Below are 20,900 nucleotides of genomic sequence, written 5' to 3' on the forward strand. Positions count from 1 at the left end.
CCTCTCCAATGAAAAAACAGTGACATGTAGATGCCTTAAATGGTTTATACATGTTAATGCTTACATTTACAATTCCACCTCATGCTTAAGGGTGGGAATGTAAATTTACACTTCACAGCTCATGCATTTCATGAGCAATAGAGAATATGGGTTTTTCAATGCAAAAAGTGTTTATTTCTGTCCGTCACTTGCATTGCAACTTTCCCTGTGTTATTCAAGAGGAAACTTTGCTTGGGGAAGTTGCATATGTGCAATGCAAAATACACTCATGAAAATCAACTTTTTTGAAATTGTGAATTTGTGAAGGCTCTAAATGTGCCTGTTTGGTGATGTGTGGTATCTCAGATTGTGAAAAACATTTTATGAATCTACCCCTCAGAGTTTAGCTGAATTTACTAAATATAAGTATGGTGGTGTAGTCTGCTGTGAAAAACATGGCTTTAGTATGCTCATACTTGCCTGTTGGCCACAGCGTGTAGCATCACCACTCAGTTCCTTCTCTACATTTGCTGATCTCCCTGCCCATCTAAGCTTTAGGACTTCTGAGCCTTCCTTTTGCAGCAATTTGAGCAATTACACAAAATTCATAATGTTTGAAAATGTAAAAGTTGTAAAATTTCAATTATGCCAGGACGTGGTTTGCACGCCAAGAGTGAGTGATAGTGGCGGGTTGACGGAGCTCTGGGCTGCATCAGAGGCCTTCTCTACAGGTGCTCCTTTTAATCTGGATTCCTGTCTCCCAAAAGCGAGGGAAATGCTGGAGACACCAGAGGGCACCATTTCTTCATCATCATTGCGTCCTCCTGCTCACATTTGCAGACTACGTCATTTAATGTTTTTCACCTTGTGTCTTTTCCTCACAGATGAAGTGGCCATTTTACCATCTCCAGGGCTCCCTTGGATGCTTACGCAAGGCATGATATAGTTATTCCAGGTACCAATCTTCAGTACATGCTCATTTAAAACTCTAATAAATTGACTTTCTTTGTGCCTACAAATATTGGATTTCAACCAATGATTTTGGTGACTTTTTGAGGCACCTGCTCTCTGTCTGCCTCATCATCTCCAGGACTCACTTGAATATTTCCTCACAACTCCATATAGTTATTACAGGTATTCATGTTAAGTACATGCTCATTTTGTTCTCTATTTTATTGACCTTCCACAAGCCCAGAAATACTGAAGTTTGAGCAATGGTTTTGGTGACTTTTTGAGGCGCCTACTATTAGTCTGCTTTGTCATTTCCAGAGCTCCCTCGTTTGTTTCCTCACAGAGCAATACAGTTATTAACTATAAGCACATGCTCATTTTAAAATCTACTGTACTGACTTTGAGCATTCCCAGAAATACTGGGTTTTGACCATTGTTTTTTATGAATTTTTGAAGCATCTTCTCTGTGTCTACTTAGCCATCTTTGTGTTATTAACTCTCTATTGTTGGTATATATTACTACATTCCATGATCTTCATGCTACTATAAGTTTATGGGAAAAACATGTACACTTAAGCTGAACTATACAATTTCATCTGTTCTCATGGCTGCACATTCTTCTTCAAATGCTATGCCTTCAACCATTAATACGTTAATTTCATACTAAAGGATCATCCAGCTGGCTTATCTGAGAGACTTGACCATGACCCACCATCTCCAGAAAAGAATAATTCCCCTCTATCCATGGAAATAACTGCTCGTAGACGTTTGCACTTTGTGTCCATCTGTAGAAGAAACTAATACTAGAATTCAAACCTTGGGCATGAAATGGTCTGTTATGGACTCTTGTCTTAATGAGGTGGAAAAATGCATTAGTGATCTTCAGGATGAATCCTTAAAAATGCTTTCAATGCAAAAGCAAATTCACACTCTTTAGAAACATGTTGAAGATTTGGAAAATAAAAAATGCCAGGTCTCCCATAGGAGGTTGAGGGCAGAGATCCTGTTTCATTTTTTACTAACGTCTTACCACAGCTTCTAGATTTACTCAAGTTCACGGCTATCAATATTGAAAGGAACCTTAGGCTGAGATGTAGGTGTCTGACGCCTACATCTTCAACTAAACCTAGAGGTATCATTATTTTTTTCCTGGAATATACTGATGTTCTCAAGGTTCTACAAGCCACAAAATCCATGGAGCAATTAATACATTCTTGTTCTAAATTCTTCTTTATGCAGGATGTTGCTAGGCCAACAGCAGATAGATGGAAGGACTTTCTCTCCCAACGTCCGACATTGCAATCCATAGGTATACACTTGGGCCTTCTTCATCCTAGTACATTTAAAGTAACTTATAAAAATAATTTGTATTCTTTTGAAGAATCTTCACAACTGAGAAAATTCCTGAGAGCAAATTCTACCACTTTCATGGACGTTGCTGGTTCTTTGACTTGAAATGTTATATGTTTGCTCCATTTTTCATGCTTCCTCTTCTTTCCTAACAAATGTTCTACCTTTTTCCTTATTTTAGGTACGTTCTGTCTCTTTTTGCTTTATGTCATCATCCCTTGAATGATGTTGATGTCCTCATGTGCGCCCTGGTGCTTCTATCCTGTCATCCTTGTGTTATGCCATACTCACCTCTACCCGAATGTTTTAATACCCATAGATACACCTTTCAGTTGCCACATTAGTGGCATGTACTGCATTTTGTTTCTATTTTCATTTCTGCCTTCCCTTTCCCCTTTATTTATTTTCCATTACTGATTTGTCCTTCTTTCCCTCTGTTTTTACTATTTTTTCTTGTACTTCTACTCATCTTTTCTATTATCAATCCTGGTTAACATATACTCATTGTTGGCCAGTTTATTAGCATATTTTGTGTCATTGTTTACATTCAGAGTTATCACATGGAATTTTAGAGGTTTAAATCATCCTAATAAAAGACAAAGAGTTCTTTCACATCTGGTGAAATATAAACCTGATTTAGCATTTTTTCAAGAGACTCATCTTACAGATTCCAAAGCACAGAAATTAAAGTGATCTTGGGTTGGTAAACTCTTTGTTTCTCCTACTCAGAATAAGAAGAATGGAGTTGTTATGCTTTGTAATAAGCATGTTAATGTTTGTATATTTTCACAGGAAACAGACCTGTGTGGTAGATGGATTGCTGCAAGATGATTTATTGTTCTGGTCTAATTTAGAGAAAACATGTATTCAAAATAATGATGATTACTTTTTTAGGTGGAGATTGCAATCAAGTATGTGACCCATTTCTTGACTGATATTCCGCTGTTAAATGTACTCAACATAAAATGCATAAACAGGTTTGCTCTTTTCTATCTCACAGAAACACTTGGAGACTAACCCACCCATCAGTTTAAGATTACTCATTCTTCTCTCTTGTGCATCACTCCCTTTCCAGATTAGATCACATATTCATATGACAATCTTTGTCTATTAAAGCAGAGATTGAACCCATCCTACTATCAAACCATGGACCAGTTACAGCTGATTTTGACTTATTTCCCCCACAACCACCCCCACTCGATAGAAGTTTAACAACTCTTTACTCTCAGGCACACACTTTTCTTCCTTATTCACATCCTTTACCAGCAGGTTTTTCTGTAGAGATTATAACCCTCTTGTTGACCTCCAACTTCTATGGGATTCCTTTAAAGCTACAGCAAGGAGCTTCATCATTGCTCATGTTACACAGATTTAAAAAAACTTTCCTTACCCATCATACCACTTTGTTAGCTGATATTGAGAAATTAGGACATAAATACTACTCTTCACATTATAAAGATGTACTCCAAGATTTAATTGCTGCCAAGATACATTTTAATAAAATTTCCTCTGATAATGCTTCCAATCATTTGTTAAAAAGCAGCTCCAGATATCACAGAGGCTGTATTAAACTGGGGAAACTTGTAGCCAACTATTTTAAGGTGAGGAAAGATCATCACAAAATTGAGTCTTTTTCAGTCTTTCACAGGTATATTATTATATCAAGACTCAGACTTTCTTGAGGAATTTGTAAAATTATATGAGTCACTCCACACCCCTCAAATCAACCCAAACAAATCTGATATCGATTCCTTCTTTTCCTCAGTTCCCAAACACTCTAATCTTATTCCAGATTTTTCTGGTTTAAACCGAGATACTTCTCTTCCAGAAATGAATGCAGTTTTAGTTTTACTGAAAAATGTTAAAACACCTGGCCCAGACAGCTTGTCTGCAAAATTTTACACAGATTTGTCCTCTCTTTTACTACCTAAACTGCCCAACCTCTTCTCAGCCCTTTCTGCTCCTCACTCTACCAAAGGTACTTTCATGGAAGCTTTAATTTACCTCATCCCTAAACCTGGTAAAGATCCTTCCTTATGAAAAAATTATAGACCCATCTCCTTGGTAAATGTTGACTATAAAATCTTTGCTAAACTCCTTTCTTTATGTATTGAGTCCTTCTTACGGTAGTTAATTGGACCAGAACAAGTAGGCTTCATCAAAGGTCGTATGGGCTCAGATAATACAAGATTATTTTTCGACATCTTAAGCAACGCACCAAATTTAGATAATCCTCTTGCAGCCATTATTATTGATGCCGAAAAGGCTTTTGATAGACTTAACTGGCTGTTCATGTTAAAGGCATTACAATGGCATCGTTTTAGCCCACATACAATTTCTCTCATCCATATTCTTTAAGATTCCCCGAAAACCTCAGTACTGGTTGATGGTAAATCATCACAACACTCCTCTCTTAGTAGGGGAGTGTGACAAGGTTGCCCCTTATCTCCATTGCTGTTCATTCTTGCCCTCTATCCCTTTCATTATGACCATCGTACAATAAAAACTGTGGCTCATGCTGATGAGATTCTTCTTTTTATTTATAACCCTGAAACTTCACTAATAGCCCTTTCTTAAGATATTATCAATGTTGCAGGTTTCTGAGTACACAATACATTTTGATAAGACTGAAATCTTCCTTTTAAATAAAATATGTACCACACATTCATTCTCCTACTCTGGTTTCACTTGGTCTCCTACTAAAATCAAACTTCTAGGAATATGGTTCTCTAACTCTAATGCCATCCCCTTCTTTGAATTGAAACCTTACTCTGGTCCTGGTAATCTCGTTTTCTATTAGGGTGGGGTCGTGTGGACACAATTAAGATGATGATCTCTCCCATAATTCTTTACAGTCGATCCATGATTCCCGTTCACATACCCAGCTCTATTTAAAAAACAAATTACTCTGTATTAACAACATTTTTATGGAATAATAAGAAACCCAGCTTCTCCTTATCCCATATGAAGCATTTCAAACAAGAAGGAGGCATTCATTTTCCTAGTTTTCAACAATATAATAAGGCTTTTGGTCTTCTCCACCTCTTTGGTTAACATTAAAAACATCTCTCACTTCTCCTTTTTCTTTCCAAGAATATCGTTCTCACTCTTCTTCTCCTACGTATCTCTAAACTCCAATCTTTAATCATACTTCCACTTATTTCTTTTTCCACCTGCTACACATATACTTTCCTGTGATAACGTTCTTCATATGTCCATATGGTATAATAATCTTATTTCATTTTGTGATGAATCTATCTTCTGGAAGATATGGAGAGGTAAAGGCATTGTTTAGGTTAGGGACCTCTTTCCTGATAATAACCCAGTCACCTTTCCTCAGTTCCAACAGAAATTCCTTTTCCTTTCCTCCTTCGATCTCAAGTTCTCCATCCTCATCAACAGTTTATTGGATATTTTTATTACTTTACCTTATGATGCTTCTAATTCCTTAGCACCCTTTAGAAGGAGAAAATTACCTCCATTTATTGTTTTTGTGCAGGAATGTATCCCTTCCTGCAGCAAAACAATCACTCCTACAACACAGATGCCCTTGCACCATGGTGCAAAGGTGCCTGCGTTCGTGCCTGGAAGCCAATTGTGCACCAGCGCAGTGGAAGAGGACAGGAATGTGCTGTATCTCATAGTTACAGCAAATTCCTGCCCTTTTCTTTTGATGCAGGGCAGTGCTGTATGAATTCTTGCGGCACTGCCCTTCACCAAAGTATTGTAAATGAGGCTCGAGCGTTCACAACAGGGATCTTATATGGAAATCCTTCACAAATCATTTAACTACAGTTAGTGCCCTATCAATCAATCAAAGAAATTTGTAGAGCGAGCTACTCACATTAAACCCATCTCAAATCCTGCTCCTTTTAAACCTCCATAAATTCTTAACCCATCACTACTATCCAATAATTCAGTGTTTTGCTTTCTCTAAATACTTAGGTGTTCACTGCCTATTTTCCCTTAAATTGTTACACTGTAACTTTGGCTGACCATTTACATACTGACCATTATTACCCACGCTCATTCATTCCTTTCCCATTTCTCCATAAAAAGAAAGATACCCAAAAATAGCTTATTCATTATTTTGTCTTTTTTGTACTTACTTCTTCTTATTATTATTATTAATTTAACTGTTTCCCTCTTTTGTATTTATAAATGTATTGATCATAATTATTTATTCAGTTGCTACCCATTATAAATGTTTAAACATTGTAATATTATATTTAATTGTTGTTCCTTAATAAGGCTATTACAACAGTAAAATATTAATTATGCCCATCTTCTCACTGTCACTGCCACAATGCATACCACTCCCTTCATTTGGAGGCTGGAGATGCAGCAGCATATCAATACAAATGTGAAGTGTATTGGTCTACCACTTGTTTACCATTTCTGTTGATGTTCGCTGTCATTGAAATTCTGTGGCAATCCACTTTAGCCTGTCACAATTACCAGTAGCAAAAGACTGGCAACCCACAATATGTTTAAACACAATTTACACTCTAACGCAAACATAAACGCGGACATCTTCCTACACCCAATACTGCTGCTATCTCTTGATTGCATCAGGATGGGTACATGCAGTGCAATCCTTCCTGGGATTAATTCTCAAGATTCCTCCAAGATATATACTTTCTTTTGTATCCACTTTTCCTTATTCATCTATATGAACTGTTATGATTGTGATAGCGGGATAAGTTTTCAAAAGTATCTTAAGTGAAGCATGTGCCTGTACTGATTCATGTAATTTCCAGGACAGGCTTCATTTAATTTCTATTGTCATTGTCATTGTCATTAAGATGGTAGGCAACCACCACACATAGTCAAATTGCAGAAGCAATAAATGTCGGCATGCCTGCACTGCTGAGTTACTCACATAAAGGGTGATCCTCTCTGACTACAGGGCTACACGGCATGCAGGATTAATTGTTGTTAGAAATGGGGTCTCCGGTTGGCAGTCAGTTTGCACCCTGTCCGAGCAGGAACCGTCACTCTAGTCAGAGTAAAGGAGAAACACGCCTGGCTAACGCCCGCCTGCCCCCTGGGTAGCTTGGCATGAGCAGAAAGGCTTAACCCTAGAAACAATGTGTAAAGTATTTGTATCAACACACACAGTAATACAGTGAAAACAGTACAAAATGGACACCACACCAGTTTAGAAAAAAATTGTTATTATTTTATCTAAATCAACAAGACCAAATATGATAAAAATCCACCGTACATGGTTAAAAATATGAGTTTAGCACTTAAAAGCACAAAAACAGTGCCTAGAGGCACAAAATGCTGCAAGTTGGTATTAAGTAGCGTTGTGACTGAGTCGTTTCCTACAATGCGACACCACTGGTGCCGTTTACAGAGTTGTTTGGCCCCAGGTACAGTACCTTAGCAAACAAGTAGAAAACAGGCCCATGCACGGAGTCGGGGAGCGAGGCGGCGATGGTTCCAATGTGGCATTGGTTCCGGTGCTACGGGGCAGAGGCATCACGCATCAGCGTCGGGTCCTTACTGCAGAGTGGTGGAGGTGAAGTGGCGTCAGTTACAAAGTCAGTCCCTTGGTTCCGGCAAGCGCGAAGTCACGATTTTGCGGGGTGACCTCACAGGGTTGCTATGACATCACAGGGCCACAGGCACTGCGATGGCATTAGATGTCAAAGACATCGGACTAACGACACTTGGAAGTCAGCAAAGTTGGGTGTGATCAGTAGATGCAATGACATGGAGCCTACAGGGTCATCGGGGTCATTGCAAGTCTGTGAGGTCCACGGCCTCAGACAGGCGGCGTCGTGGTTCCGGGCAGGGCATCCTTTGCGAAGTCACGTTGTGTCTTTAGGCAAGTTTTTCTCCAGAAATTCACTTCCAGGGGCGCAGGAACTGGAATGGCACCCTCTGGCAAGCTAGAGTCCACCGCAGGCAGACTCAGAACTGGGTGGTGAATCCTTTGTCCCTGAGGGTTCAAAACAGGAGGCAAGTTCTACTCCAAGCCCTTGGAGTTACTTCTCAAGCAGGAATGCAAAACAAAGTCCAGTCTCTGTCCCCTTACACAGACAGAAGGAGCAACAGCATGAAAGCCCAACAGAGCACAGGCCAGGGTAGCACTTCTCCTCAGCTCTTCAGCTCTTCTCCAGGCAGAGATTCCTCTTGAATCCTTGAAGTAATCTTGGGTCCAATACTTATACCCCCTACTGCCTTTGAAGTAGGCCTACTTCAAAGGAAAGTATTTGTTGTTCACAAGATCCTGTCTTGCACAGGCCAGGCCTTAGACTCACACCAGGGGTTTGGAGACTGCATTGTGTGAGAGCAGGCACAGCCCATTCAGAAGTAAGTGAACACTCCTCCCCACCACTCTAGCACAGATGGCTCATCAGGATATGCAGGTTACACCCCAGCTCCCTTTGTCTCACTGTCTAGAGGGGATTCACAAACAGCCCAACTGTCATTCTGACCCAGACAGGCAAGCCACAAACAGGCGGAGTCACAGAATGCTTTAAGCAAGAAAATGCCCACTTTCTAAAAGTGGCATTTTCAAACTAACAATCTAAAAAACAACTTTACTTAAAGATGTATTTTTAAATTGTGAGTTCAGAGACACCAAATTCCAAACTTCTATCTGCTCCCAAAGGGAATTTGCACTTCAAAGTTATTTAAAGGCAGGCCCCATTTTAACCTATGAGAAAAGATAGGCCTTGCAACAGTGAAACCCAAATTTTGCAGCATTTCATTGCTAGGACATATGAAACACACCAGTACATGTCCCACCTTTCAAAATACACTGTACCCTTCCCATGGGGCTACCAAGGGCCTACCTTAGGGATGCCTTACATGTATGATAAGGGAAAGTTTAGGCCTGGCCAGTGGGTGCTCTTGCCAAGTTGAATTGGCAGTTTAAAACTGCACACACAGACACTGCAGTGGCAGGTCTGAGCCATGTTTACAGGGCTACTGATGTGGGTGGCACAACCAGTGCTGCAGCCCCACTAGTAGCATTTGATTTACAGGCCCTGGGCACCTCTAGTGCACTTTACTAGGGACTTACTAGTAAATCAAATATGCCAATCATGGAAAACCCATCACCAATACAATATACACAGCGAGCATATGCACTTTAGCACTGGTTAGCAGTGGTAAAGTGCCCAGAGTCCTAAAGCCAACAAAAACAGTTCAGAAAATTTAGGAGGAAGGAGGCAAAAAGATTGGGGATAACTCTGCAAAAAGGGCCAGGCCCAACACAATCCCCCATCAGCCTAAAGCCAGGGAAGACCAATCAATACCTTGATGGACTTCCCTGATTGGGGCAATAGAACAGGGACCCAGGCCCACAACAGCAGGGGCATGTTCCAGTTCTATGCCTTCCTGCCTCCAGTTAGATCCCTCTGTCCATACTTTCAGGGCCCACTAAACTAACTCATGGGGAACCCTTCTCCTCATTTGCAGATACCATCTGTGCATCACGTAAACTTACCTTGCTCACAGATGTATCCCAGGGGGTAGACTGTACCACCATGGCCAACACAGTGGTATGGCCCACTCTACCACCAGGTTGTGACTCCTGTCCCCCCCAGGGGCAACTCTGTCCACCAGGACAGTAAGCCACAGTGGCCACTGACAGCTATAAGAGATGAGAGCCAGGCCCCAGGCCTTTCAAGGTTCTCCAACCACTGTGACTGTGGAGAGTGGGGCAGTAGTCCCAGGTGCCTGGCACCCTTTGACCAGTCTCCCTTCCACCAGGTCAGGGATGACAGCCTGACACTAGTTCTCCCCTCTGGGGCTCTGTACCCTCCCTCTAGGAGCGGCACCCCCAAAGTTCAGAATTGTCTGGTTGCTTGTAGAAGCAGTCCTGCGCAATTCTCCCACCAATGCAGGGGTGGCTTACTGGCACTGGTCCCCCTTCCCGGGGTCTGCACCCTTAGGCTGGGTAGGGGTCAGGGGCGAGGCAGCCCTCCCTTTGTTCCTTTTGTGGGGGTCCTGCAACCCCTTACTATGAGTGCCCCTCCCCCAGAATCCAGAATTGTCAGGGTGCTTGTTGAAGCAGCCCTCTACAATTCTTCCACCAGTGCAGGGATGTTAACCTGCAACTGGTCTTCCAAACTGGGGTCGGTACCCTCAAGTTGGACCAGAGTCAGGGGTCCTTTTGAATCCTTGAAGTAATCTAATTTTCAGGGGTTTTGGGTCCAATGCTTATACCCCCTTCTGCTTTTGAAATAGCCCTACTTCAAAGGAAAGTCTCTGTTGTTTACAAGATCCTGCCTTGGCCAGGCCAGGCCCCAGACTGACACCAGGGGGTTGGAGACTGCATTGTGTGAGCACAGGCACAGCCCATTCAGGTGTAAGTGGCGACTCCTCTCTCCGCTCTAGCTCAGGTGGCCTATCAGGATATGCAGGCTACACTCCAGCTCCCTTTGTGTCACTCTCCAGTCTGACCCTGACAGGAAGTACACAAGCAGGCAGAGCCACAGAATGTTTTAAGCAAGAAAATGGCCACTTTCTAGAAGTGGCATTTTCAAAATTACAATTCAAATACCAACTTCACCAAAAGATGTATTTTTAGATTGTGAGTTCAGTGACCCCTAACTCCATATTTCCATCTGCTCCCAATGGGAAATTACACTTAACAGATATTTCAGGGCAATACCCATGTTACCTCATGCACGAAATAGGCCCTGCAACAGTGAAAAACAAATTTAGCGGTATTTCACTATCAGGACATGTTAGGCACACCAGTACATGTCCTACCTTTTAAATACACTGCACCCTGCCCATGGGGCTGCTTAGGGCCTATATTAGGGGTGACTTACATGAAGTAAAAGGGAAGGTATGGGCCTGTCAAAAGGGTGCACTTGTCAGGTCAAAATGGCAGTTTAAGACTGTCCACACAGACATTGCAGGGGCAGGTCTGAGACGTTTACAGGGCTACTCGTGGGTGGCACAATCAGTGCCTCAGGCCCACTAGCAGCAACTGATTTACCGGCCCTGAACACCTATGGGGCACTATACAAGGGACTTACTAGTGAATCAGATACGTCAATCATTGAAAAAACAATTATCAATACAATTTAGACAGAGAGCCCTTGCACTTTGGCACTGGTCAGCAGTGGTACTGTGCCCAGAGTCCAAAAGTCAGCAAAAACAAAATGCAGCACACATTCAAAAATAGGAAGTCGGAGGTAAAAGGTTTGTGGATAACCCTGCTAACAGGCCATTTCCAACATGGACTATGATGGGGCAATATGCACTTACCCATATCTGTCATGGCTGGTCCCAAGCCCGGCTGCGTAAAGTGGAGGATTAAGCATGGGGCTAACTATCCCACCACATGAAAAAATTCTAGCCACAGAAACTCTAACTAAAAGACCAAAAGAGATCCCGGCTTTGGGGAAAGATAAACCTCCGTCACAGAGAGCTATGGTGCCATGTGGTGAAAGCAAGAGATCTGATGGAGCCATAAAGCAGATTCACCTACTTTCGACCAAGACCATTACAATCGGGGCATAGGACGTGAGGACCCTTAAGGAGACAGGCAAGACAGCCCAAGTGGCAGCCGATATGAAAAACTACAAACTTGTCCTGCTTAGCATCAGCGATACCAGATGGACACAGTCTGGGCAGAAAAGGCTGGCTCCAGGCAAAATGCTGATTTCTTTGGGACATGGGAAGAGAATGCTCGGAACATTCAAGAGAATAGGACTGATTTTGTCGCCAGCAGCCAACAGAACTCTGTTTGGATAGAAAGTCCACAGTCCCAGAATCATCACAGAGACCTTCTGCACATAGTCAAGAGGAATAACATGACTGTTATTCAGTGCTACACACCTACAAATGACAGCAAAGAAGAGGAAAAACAACAGTTTTTAAACAGATTTCATTCCATCCCGGAGAAAAGCCCTGAAAGCGACATTACCATACTGATGGAGGGACTTGATGCCAGGATTAGAAGTGACAACACCAGGTATGAGGAAGTGATGGTCAACCATGGCCTTGGTGACATGAACAAGAATGGTGATAGGGTCTCAGATCATTGAGCCCTGAACAGTCTGCTGATATGTGGCAGTGTATCCCCACACAAAGGTATACACAAAGCAACGTGGGTGTCAGCAGATCATTCAACAGAGAATTGGATCAACCATGTCTGCACTATCAAGACGTTCTGGAGGTCGCTGCAGGATGTGAGAGTAATGAGAGGCATCAGACCATCACTTTGTCATGGCCAGACTGAAGCTAAAGCTAAAGAAGGCATGGTCTGAGCTGACAAACAAACACCTGCGATATAACATCACCCTTCTCAAAGATGCACAGAAACGGACTGAATATTAGTCACCCTCAAAAACAAGTTTAAAGTCTTGCAAAACTAGAGAACAACAGAGACCCAGTGTAAAAGTCAGTGGGAGAAAATCAAAGAAACAGTGACATCAACCTCCCAGGAGGTATGGGTGCCAAAAAACACCAGCATAAGGAATGGATCCCCACTGAGGCTCTCCGCAAAATTAAAAAAAGAAAAGAAATCTGCAGTTAGCACCCACTGAAAAAGAGCATGAAAAGCAAAAGCTAAGGGTGAGTACACCAATACCAGCAAGAAACCAAAGAGAAGCTTATGGCCAGATAGGTGACGATTCATGGATTGTCTTGACACAGAAGTCCAGGAAGCAGTATTGCATAGAAACATGAAAGAAATCTGTGACATAACAAGGAAACTATCCTGTAGATACAGCAAGTCAGAAAGACCAAGGTGGGAATATAATCATATGTAACGAAGGCCCACCACGAAGATGGGTGGAGCACTTTGAAGAACTGCTGAAGAATCTGTGCCATAGTCTCCACCAGACCCAGACATACAGCCAGCTGAACAGGATTTGCATTGTAAGAAATTGGGCCTTTAGATGTGTGGCCTGCACAAGTAATGGGTCCACATTTGTCCTCCATTGGGAATCAAGCACCCCATTGTAGCGCTTGACTTTCACAGGGTAGCAAAGCAGAGCATTCAAAGGCCTACTCAAGGGAGTTGGTGTGGGCTAGCAATCCCCATTCACAGATATGCAGTAATAACACTCAGTAAATAAGACATTCATCAACAACTGTCTGAGGAAAATCCTCCAAATTTACTGGCCAAACACCATCAGCAACAACAATCTATGGCAGCATACTTCGCAACTCCATGCCCATTAGAGAATTATGAAAATACCCTTAGGCTGGATAGGTCACACCCTCCACAAGCCTGCATCAAATGTCACCAGGCAAGCCCTCACATTGAATCCTCAAGGTTTAAGGAGCAGAGGAAGCTCAAGAAACACCTGGCACTGAAGCTTTGAGACTGACTGCAAGGAGAAGGGATATGCCTGGAGTCAGACTGAAAGAAAAGACCAAGAAAGAGATGGCTAGCGAGTCCTAGTTGATGGACTGTACCCCAGGAGGAGTAGTAGTCATAAGTAAGTAGTAAGTAAGCACTTCCCCAGATATTTTAGGCTTCTTATTAGAATAGTGTCTCAACTCTTCCTGTACCTGCAAAACCTGAATCTGAAGACAATAAACTCAAGGCATCCTCATGTACACAGCTGTGATTTCATTTAATAAAACAAAAAAGAACTAAAGAGTATAAAACATTTGAACATGAAGACAGCTTTTTTAAAAATTTAATGAAAACAGTCTGCAGCATGCTGATAAAAAGTGAAAAACAAAACAAGTTGTTGTTCCTTTTAAACTGAAATTACAGTAGCTAAATCCCAGGGGTTGAAAATGGGGCACCTGCTGAACAGTAATCTTTGAAAATGAAATTATTTTTTCCCATATAAGTGATGGGCTTGTAAACAGTCAGACACTCTGTTCTCTGCCACCAGCTGATGTTGCTAGGTCTTTTAGGTTCAGCATGTTGTGTATGCAGTGCATTACACAACCAGGAATGACTTCGGACATCTCATACAAAGCAGATCTAATGCTAAATAACTGACTCCTCACGTTTATCCTGGCAGACTTTATACACTGGTGTAAATCTGTCTCCTCAGAAGCACCATCTGCCACCAGAAAGTTGTTCCAGCCACAGTGTAATGCATGTCTGCTTTGTGATACTTTACCTAAAGGCAGCGTCCTGTGGTGGTACATGAGTGTTCCCATGTCACCACCAATGATTTTTTTGCAAAGCCCTATCTATTAACATCTGTAGGCAGGGCTTTGCGCCAAAAGTTTACGCTCCCTAGAGGCAGGTGCAAAGTACAAGAAACATTTATTTTCGCCAAACATTTCCAAATTTGCATGCGTGCTGCACTGTACTGTACTTTTTTATTTAGACCTAATGTAGTATTTTGCATTACAATAATATCCTTCCAGTACAAAACCTATGCTAGACTCAAGCACCCACCTTTGCACTATGGTGCAAATGTGTGAGTGTGGTACTAGGCAGCTAGAACACCATCACTAACTTGGCAATATAATAAACACTACTGACAGCCAGCGCCTCTACACACCATGGGGTATAGTGATTTTTGCGTCAATTAGTGCCATGGTGAAGAGTGTCCTGCATGAATTATGTTTTGAAATGGTTTACATAACAATCAGAAAATGCAAGTCTTGAAGAACAAACAGGGTACGCTTCAAAGATAAATTTCAAAAGGACATTGACAACTCACCACTTACTTTTTTACCACATAATCAACAATATTGCACTGCTCTCTGATAACACATACCACAGGTCTCTCCAAAGTTGTCCATAATTTACATATTTCAGAGAGTGTGGCCCTATCGCTCCTGACTCATGGTTTATTACTGTACAGTGAATATTTGTCATTGTTATTGACCACACCTAGCTAGGAAACAAAGGGCGAGAAGCTGGGAGTACGCTCAAGGTTGCGATCAAGTTTGTTAACATGATGCAGACTATGAGAATTCTATTAGGTAAATGTTGGAATTTATAGAAAATACTCACCCTTCCAATAAATTGTGCGAGGCGTGAACGTCATTCATTTAATGACTAGTCCCCCAAACAGCTAGCGAATTCAGGTTTCCAGATGAGATTTAAACCTCCTGAAGGTTTATGTAAACAGAGATAAGCACATTTTTGAGGTAGTAATCTTCTCACAGCACTGGCGCGTTTCTGGGAGGACGTGACACACTATAACAAGGGAAGAACTCTTACCCTGTTCTTAATTGGTCGGGCAGCTGATTATAACATTTTAGCCTCCCATAAAGTGTAATACAATTTACAAAATATATCCTACTGGGTTCCTGGGGTCGTTTTTGATAAACTTAATGTAGTAACTCGCAGTTTGCTCTGGATAGGGCACCCCTACAATCTCCCTTACAACATCAAGCACGCATGTAAAGGGTGGTGGGATTTCATTGCCAGGCTTATGCAAATACTACCTGCCCTTCCATTTGGTGGTGGTAAACAAAGTGCCATTTCATTCCCAACAGGAATCATTTCTGAGAATAGATCAACATGCTCCCGTAGAAAAGGGTTTACATGGAGGTAATGTGGGCATGTAGTTGCTGGGATCTACTCGAACCATAACAATCTCCCAGGATAAGTGGGCAATCTATAGGAATCCGAACCTGGGATTAGATTCGAATTTCGAAGGTAGGAGAAGTGTAGGGTGCACATGACAGAACATATCCATGCCTACATTACAAATTTACCCTTGAGAATTCTCAATCCTTTATATACATGCAACTAAAACAAACCTTACAAACAACATTAAGAAATTGCAGGCAACCAGGACGATCACCTGTGGAAAATAGAACACTGTCAGACCCTCACAGAAGGAAATCAGTTTTAAGGTCTCTAGGACACTGATCAATAATAACCTTAATTACATGGGTAAATTGAAGAAATGGCAGAAGAAATGTTTGGGCCTGCCCAATAACGAATACACTCATGCTCATAGATACCCTCACAGGACTATCCCACCTTATTTTAGGATGGCACAGTTAAATATTTTTGCAACTACTTCACACCTTCCATTCAAAGCTATGGCTACCTCTACAAATTATGGGAGTTCCCAGGAAGACAGGCTTTGTGCAACCATAATCCTAGACTTTCCTGGACTTTCACCACATGCAGAGTGTGAAGCCCCTGAATGACCTCCAGGTCTAGGCCTAGGCAAATGTATTTTGTCTACTAAAAATAGTGAAGAAAAATACATGCTTTTTACTCACAGTTTTGGGGTTCTGTAGATAAGATGGCATCTTATGCTTACAGTAACATTTCCTGTTGCTAAATATTTTACGGTTTATTTCTGTATTTTCATGTACTGATTAATACATTCTGGAATGTCCAGAAATAACCATTAGTTGCGTGAGGAAAAGAAGTTCAGTAAACGAGACTAAACTAAACAAATAGCACATTAAAGAAAATGTCACTATTTTGGCGGGCTCAGGGGGTCAAAAGATGTTTTTGTAGTGGCCCAAAGGATATTATTTGCTTTCGTTTTCTTTTTTGTGGCATATAGATTTTGTAGAATAGCCGCCTGTTCAGCGATCCTCCCAGCCCAATCCATAATTTGGAAACCTGTGCTAATTTCTTGCTGATGCCCAGAAAGAAATACATTTGTCAAAGGGTGCATATGGACTTGCTGAAGTCATGATTTTAAGTTCTTTGAATACTAGAGTAAAGTGAAAAGTCTAAGCTCTTGTAACTGGTAGGATTTTCTTCTTAAAAAGGCAGATTGCTTTTCCTCTTTAGCCAACATATTTATTAGTTTGTGTCCGTTTTATAAAAGTGTCCTTCCGCTGGAACGATATTCCTCACTGGCAATTAATTTTTTCACTATGGCCAAATGGTTCGCTTTTGTTTCCCATTTTACCAACTGCAGTGCCATCAGTACCATCCAATGTGACTCCTACTCAACCATTCCTCAGTTATGCCCTGAATCATTGTCCTTCTGCCTGAAAAGGGCCACATATTGATCTTAATCGAGTCGTCTGATACATTCGATCATCGTCATGTATACCACCACATGCTAGTCTCAGCAAAGTGGGAGTGCCCAGTTCCTGTATATAAGCAGAGACACAGGACTAAAGGACACTATACTACTAGAGAGGTACAGACTTGCCAATTTTACTGTAGTTGCACATGTCACTTGTTTTAGTTCTAAGTTTAACCTGGCTTTGTTCAGAGCAGTTAATAAACTCATATTTCCGTGACCATTGGTTTCTTACTTCTTTTTGGGTATACCGTATCTTTTATGCATATGGACAAGGAAGAATGAGAACAGTCTTCAGCATCTTTCATATTGTCTTTTGCAAATTTTGACTGTGAGGCTATGCTGTATACTATCCCACCTAATTACCTTCCCTTACAGGGCACACATTTGCACTCACCCAGAAACCAGGTTGGGGTCGTTCTCAACACAATTTCCCCCCAAAAATGAAAACATTCTAAAAGTGGCAAATATGCTTACACTCTCATCTGGAATTGGTGGGGTACACAGGCTGACAACTATACTAACGATGCCGGTCAGCGCGAAAAGGATCAAAGCAAAATGTAGGTAGTGGACATCTTTCACTATAGAGGGGCGTGTGTCCACCTCACCACAATGCGGTGCTTGGTAGATGAAGTCCATGATCAGGCGGATCCCTCCAACAACCAATCCAATGACGAGACCCCAAAAAGCACCCTGTGAAACCAAGAAAATTAAAATTAAGGGAGTGGCACAGTACAGTGTGAGACATCTTATAAGGTGATATTTTTTATTCAGCCAGAATCACATGCTGTTAAATAGCAGCCAGGCTTAACCACTTATGCACATGAATACCAATAGTTTAGTTTCAAACAATGGAAAAAACGCATTATAGAAATTAACTTTAACCGTAGTTTTTTTACTAATACATGGTTGCTGAAGAGCCCACTGTCAAGCTCTATACAACACTTTTGAATGCAAATACCTTTTCCTAAAAAAGCACCTAGCTTTGTTAAAGAGCTAATAATAATTTTAAGAGGAAGATAGATGGATGAACGAGGTAGTAAGGGTAAATTTAAGAAGCAAACTTAAAAGGAATCTTAGTGCATGTATAGAGGAAGCTGATGATGTCAACGAAGAAAGTGAACATCACCGGTAGATACTTATAGAGACAAGATATGCTTGTTCCACAACTCTATCATTAACGATTCGGGAGCTTATTCACAAAGGTAAATTTACTCGTGAACACACCTACATGTGTAAATTTACTCTTACACTTCGTAGTAAATTGTCTACTTTTGTCTATTCACCATTTCCAAGTGTAAACTTGCTCCAAAGAGTGTACATAGAACCTAATTTACAAATATAAAGTTACCACTATTAGGTGCCACACATAAGCGCTGTCCTTCATCATAAAAGCAAAGACATCCTATTGTAAAATTAGAAAACATGTAAAAAGTTTAAGTTAAAAAAGTAGTAAAAATATTTAAGGCAAAATATTATAATAAATTAAATGAATATTGTCATTAAAAAACCTCACCTATAAATATATATATATATATATATATATATATATATATATATATATATATATATATATATATATATATTAAGAAATACCAAAATACATTTATTGAAATATTTATAAAATAATGAAGGAATTAACATACCTATTTTATGTAAAACATTAAGTCCCATTTATTTATTTAAAATAGGTTATTGAATTAAAATATTATTTCCTATGGGGTTCATTTTAGGTCCCTGCCTCTGTTATTGCTATGGAAGGATTTTGCAGTACCAGAAGATGGCCTTGTGTGGTGTTGGACATTCTCCAGGTCTGAGCTGGAGTACATTTACTAATGTTGTGGGCCCTTTTTGGCTGTAGTAAATTTAGATGTCAGGTTTGTAAATAGCAATGGGCAAAATCTTTTATGGATGTGTGTCATTCCCACCCAAAACCCCAATTTAACCTTCCCTAAACCTCTAACATTTAGGGCCTCAGTTTGAGTTTGGCAGATGGAAAAGCCTGTCTGCCAAACTCCCGACAGGGTGGCCGACACAATAGTGGCAACCACTGCGCCAGGCCTATTAGGTGTTTCCTACTAGGCGGACGGGCTGAAACCTCGGTTTCCACCCATCAGCCTAATGGGAAACTGGTGGCAGCATTGTCTCCGGCTCAAAATTGAGCCAGTGGCAATGCTGTCGCCTGCAGGGTGCACCAGCAAGCTCACAATGTTCACTGTCTGCACAGCAGAGAGTGAGAAGGCTGATGGAAAACAAGGTCGTAAACCGCAGGACAGCGCAGCATGGTGATCCTGACGGGGACAGCGGAACCCTGGCAGTCTGACTGCCAGGGTCTTAATGTGGCAGTTGGTCTGCCACTGCAGAGGCGGTCTTGACTGCCACCGCATTTCGGGTGGTTTTAAGACCTCCAACCTTGTAATGATGCTTTTAATGATAAACGTGTCCCATTTTCCAGCCACTATTCCAGTCCTCCCCCATTTACAACTAAGAAGTAAACTTACATGTGTAAGGCTATCACCAGAAACAAAAAAAGACATGTGGATGTAGAGATGTCCACCCGTAGGTTTGTGAACTGCATTTTGTAGTAAGCAGTACTACTTTATGTACTATTGAATGCAGTTTATGAATCAACCATCCGTGTTTATTACAACAATATAATCCTCGCAGAAAATGGCAACCACGGATGGTATAGACTAAAATGGAGAAACATGATTTAAGAACACCTGTGAAGGCATATATTACATAATTAAATGTATACAACAATCATCTTAATATTTAATGTGAATCCTAGTAGAAGCACACAAATTAACTATGCGCTACCAAGCATGCTCCTGGGAGCTGTAAAGTAAATAGCATGCACAGGTGTTAGAAAGTATCATAAACACACAATTGTGTTAATATTAAATACAAATTGATAGATTTAGTGTGGTAGGTGCTCTTTATTAGCATGAGGAATGCAACATGGCAACATGGTTTTGCAGAGGCACATACCATCAATCACTGAATGAGGACCCCCTCAGAGAAAATCACTTTCAGATTATGCATTTATTTATTTATTACATCAATTACTTAAAGGTATCTTGAAAGACAGAAAATTGTACAATAGGGACCACAAGGTTATGTTTGATTAGTGGTAGTCTGAAAGTGTTCTTCCAACACTTTCTTGAAAACAGAAACTTGAAACAAATCAAATAGAAATCGGGTGATCACTCAGGAAAGAGTTCCTGTAGGTTGAGAAAAAGAAAGAAGATATTGAGAGACAGAACATACTGGATAGGTTTGAGTGTACAATGAAATCAATGAGCACAGAGTAAATTGATCAAAAGAATAAAGGCCCATATTTATACTTTTTTAGTGCCACATTTGCGTCATTTTTTGACATAAAAGCAGAGCAAACTTACAAAATGCAATTATTTTGTAAGTTTGGGCAACTTTTGCATCAAAAAAATTACGCAAATGCAGCGCTAAAAAAGTATAAATATGGGCCTTATTCCCATATTTATGAAAAAGTGGCGCATCAGCTATGATGCCCACTTTTCTTGTGCCGCCCTCCCGGCACCCAACGACACCATGGTTGCGCTGTATTTATGATAAGGTGCATCATGGTGGTCGTCAGCACAATAGTGTCAAATTGTGGCACTTTGCTACACTAGCGTCAAAAATGTTGACGCTAGTGCAGCAAAGTGCAAGAAGGCCCATAGGTTACTATGG

General features: G+C 41.0%; 1 protein-coding gene across 2 annotated transcripts in view; it reads right to left on the minus strand.

Moving 5' to 3' along the window:
- Nucleotides 1–20,900, minus strand: part of SLC5A9 (solute carrier family 5 member 9) — a 763,977-nt gene that overhangs the window by 61,307 nt on the left and 681,770 nt on the right. For both annotated transcript variants that reach the window (XM_069232707.1, XM_069232706.1), the window contains one exon: nt 17,667–17,882. In XM_069232707.1, the coding sequence (XP_069088808.1) occupies nt 17,667–17,882 (216 nt within the window). The remainder of the gene's footprint in view (nt 1–17,666; nt 17,883–20,900) is intronic.

This window comes from Pleurodeles waltl, chromosome 4_2 (genome assembly GCF_031143425.1).
Source record: "Pleurodeles waltl isolate 20211129_DDA chromosome 4_2, aPleWal1.hap1.20221129, whole genome shotgun sequence".
NCBI classification, from domain to species: domain Eukaryota; kingdom Metazoa; phylum Chordata; class Amphibia; order Caudata; family Salamandridae; genus Pleurodeles; species Pleurodeles waltl.